The 2,102-nt window shown below is 47.4% G+C and overlaps 1 protein-coding gene across 1 annotated transcript in view; it reads left to right on the forward strand.

Moving 5' to 3' along the window:
- Window positions 1-2,102, forward strand: part of LOC116104630 (inactive 2'-5'-oligoadenylate synthase 1D-like) — a 13,608-nt gene that overhangs the window by 938 nt on the left and 10,568 nt on the right. The window contains exons 2-3 of the mRNA XM_031391134.1: window positions 7-144; window positions 1,041-1,333. Of these exons, the coding sequence (XP_031246994.1) occupies window positions 7-144; window positions 1,041-1,333 (431 nt within the window). The remainder of the gene's footprint in view (window positions 1-6; window positions 145-1,040; window positions 1,334-2,102) is intronic.

A 2,102-nucleotide genomic window follows, 5' to 3' on the forward strand; every position in this document is an offset into this window, starting at 1 on the left:
GATAAGTTCATAGAGGATCACCTCCTTCCTGACACCACATTTCTTACTGAGGTCAGAGCAGACATGGACTTCATAAGTGCTTTCTTGATGGAGAGATGCTTCCAAGGTGCCGCCCACACTGTGAGGGTCTCCAGGGTTGTGATGGTGAGTCCCATTAGCCTGAGCTGACAGGATGGGGTGGGAGAGGACTCTCACAAGCATGACTGCAGTCCTTAGTGGGGTGTGAGTTGCCTAACCAGCTCTGTGCCCAGTGTCCTCATGTAGACCCCAGCTATATGACACAGGGCAGAGAACAGAACTGAGACCCCACTGCTGAATGACTGGACTGATGAAAGTCATTGCCCATGTTTCCATCTGTGAAATGGGACTTTTTGACGACAGTCCCTACCTCAGTCACTGTGAAGGCTGCAGAAATGTCCTTTTGTCCACTCATCTATGTCAGGGGTTGAAGTGTGTTAGTGATTGTGCTCAGCATTTTATTTGGACATATCACTTGTTATCATATTTAACAAACTTTTTCTTTCTGTGAATTCAGTTTTCTCAACTTTGACATTTGCTCTGTGTCTTCTTAGTATAGCATTGTTATAGACTTTCTTCCTGTTGTCATGGTCTTTTCCTTTTAATACTCTGCTAGCAAGGGGGATCATGATATCAATGTAATGAGTCTGTGGTAATTATCTGAGTCTCCTCTCACCCACTACCACTGAACTCCCTTATACTTGAACCTGACCTCCCAGAGTGTCCCCTTCCATCACTACCACACACAGACACACACACTTAATCCTGGATAGAAATAGATAAAGCAAGGATGTTCATCATTCTGAGTCTGGCTTATCTTCTGTACTACAAGGAGATCCAGGACCATCTATTCTCCTACAGATTCCAAATTCACTAGTCAGGGCTGAATAGAATTCCACTACACATGGGCTAGCTTTCTCTATCCTAGATCACTCTCGGTGATGGACTCCTACTCTGTCCAGCCTCTGGACTGCCAGGCATGGCTCTCCCTATCCTTTCTTATTCTCATTTTTGTCTTTTAGGGCGGCTCCTACAATGAATATACCGTGCTCAAGGGCAGGTCAGAGGCAAACCTGGTGGTATTCCTTAAAAATCTCAGCAGCTTTGAGGATCAGTTAAAGTGGCAGCAAGTGTTTATTGAGGAAATTCAGAAACACCTGTGGCAGTTGCAGCAAGAGAAGCAATTTAAACTGAAGTTTGAGGTCCAGAGCTCAGAGCAGCCCAACTCCAGGTCTCTGAGCTTCAAGCTGAGCTCCCCTGAGCGCCAGCAGGAGGTGGAATTTGATGTACAGCCAGCCTATGATGCCCTGTGTAAGTTGGCCAGCAGCAGAGACACAGCCTGCCCTTCCACATGCCTGAATCCTCTCTTCTATTTCTCTCTTTGTGTGTATCTGTGTTGTGTGTGTTGGGGGGGAGCATGTTTCCGTGTGTGCAGAAGTCTGTTCATGTTTGCATGTGTGGGTAATGGTCAGAGGCCAGCCTTGATGTCGGTGACTTAGGAGCCTATTTTGGTTGAGAGGGTGACCTGGAGTTTGCTGCCCCACCTTCATGGCTCTTGCAGTAAGGAGCTGGGTCAGGTGGGATGTGTGCTCTGATCAAGCTGAACCCACAATCTCTGCCACCTGGAGCCTAAGGATGCCAATTGGGTACAGCACAGGCCTGCGGGTAGGGGTTGCTTAGTCTCCTAGAAGTTTCTGTAGGCTCTAAACAATTATACTCCAACATATTCAGGACACACTTGGGCTTCCTCCACCCACTACAAGCCAGGAAAGTTTGTTTTCTTGTTTGTTTTGAGAAAGGTGGATTGAGCAGCTTCATGTCCACCTATCTAGTCAGACAGTGAGCCTGAGTGATTCTCCTGTCTCTACCTGCCCAGTAGTGCAGTTGATTTCATGCCCCTCAACCCCAGCTTTTAATGGGGTGCTCAGAATCTGATTTGTGTCCTTGTACCTCTCTAAGAAGCCCTTTCCCCACAGAGCCATCTGCCCAGCCCCTGGGGCATCTAGAAAACACCTCCATGGTCAACAGCTGTCTACATGGCTGAGATTGGGAACTGTGCATCTCTAAAAGTGGGACAAAAATAA

This window comes from Mastomys coucha, unplaced genomic scaffold, assembly GCF_008632895.1.
Source record: "Mastomys coucha isolate ucsf_1 unplaced genomic scaffold, UCSF_Mcou_1 pScaffold22, whole genome shotgun sequence".
Taxonomy (NCBI): domain Eukaryota; kingdom Metazoa; phylum Chordata; class Mammalia; order Rodentia; family Muridae; genus Mastomys; species Mastomys coucha.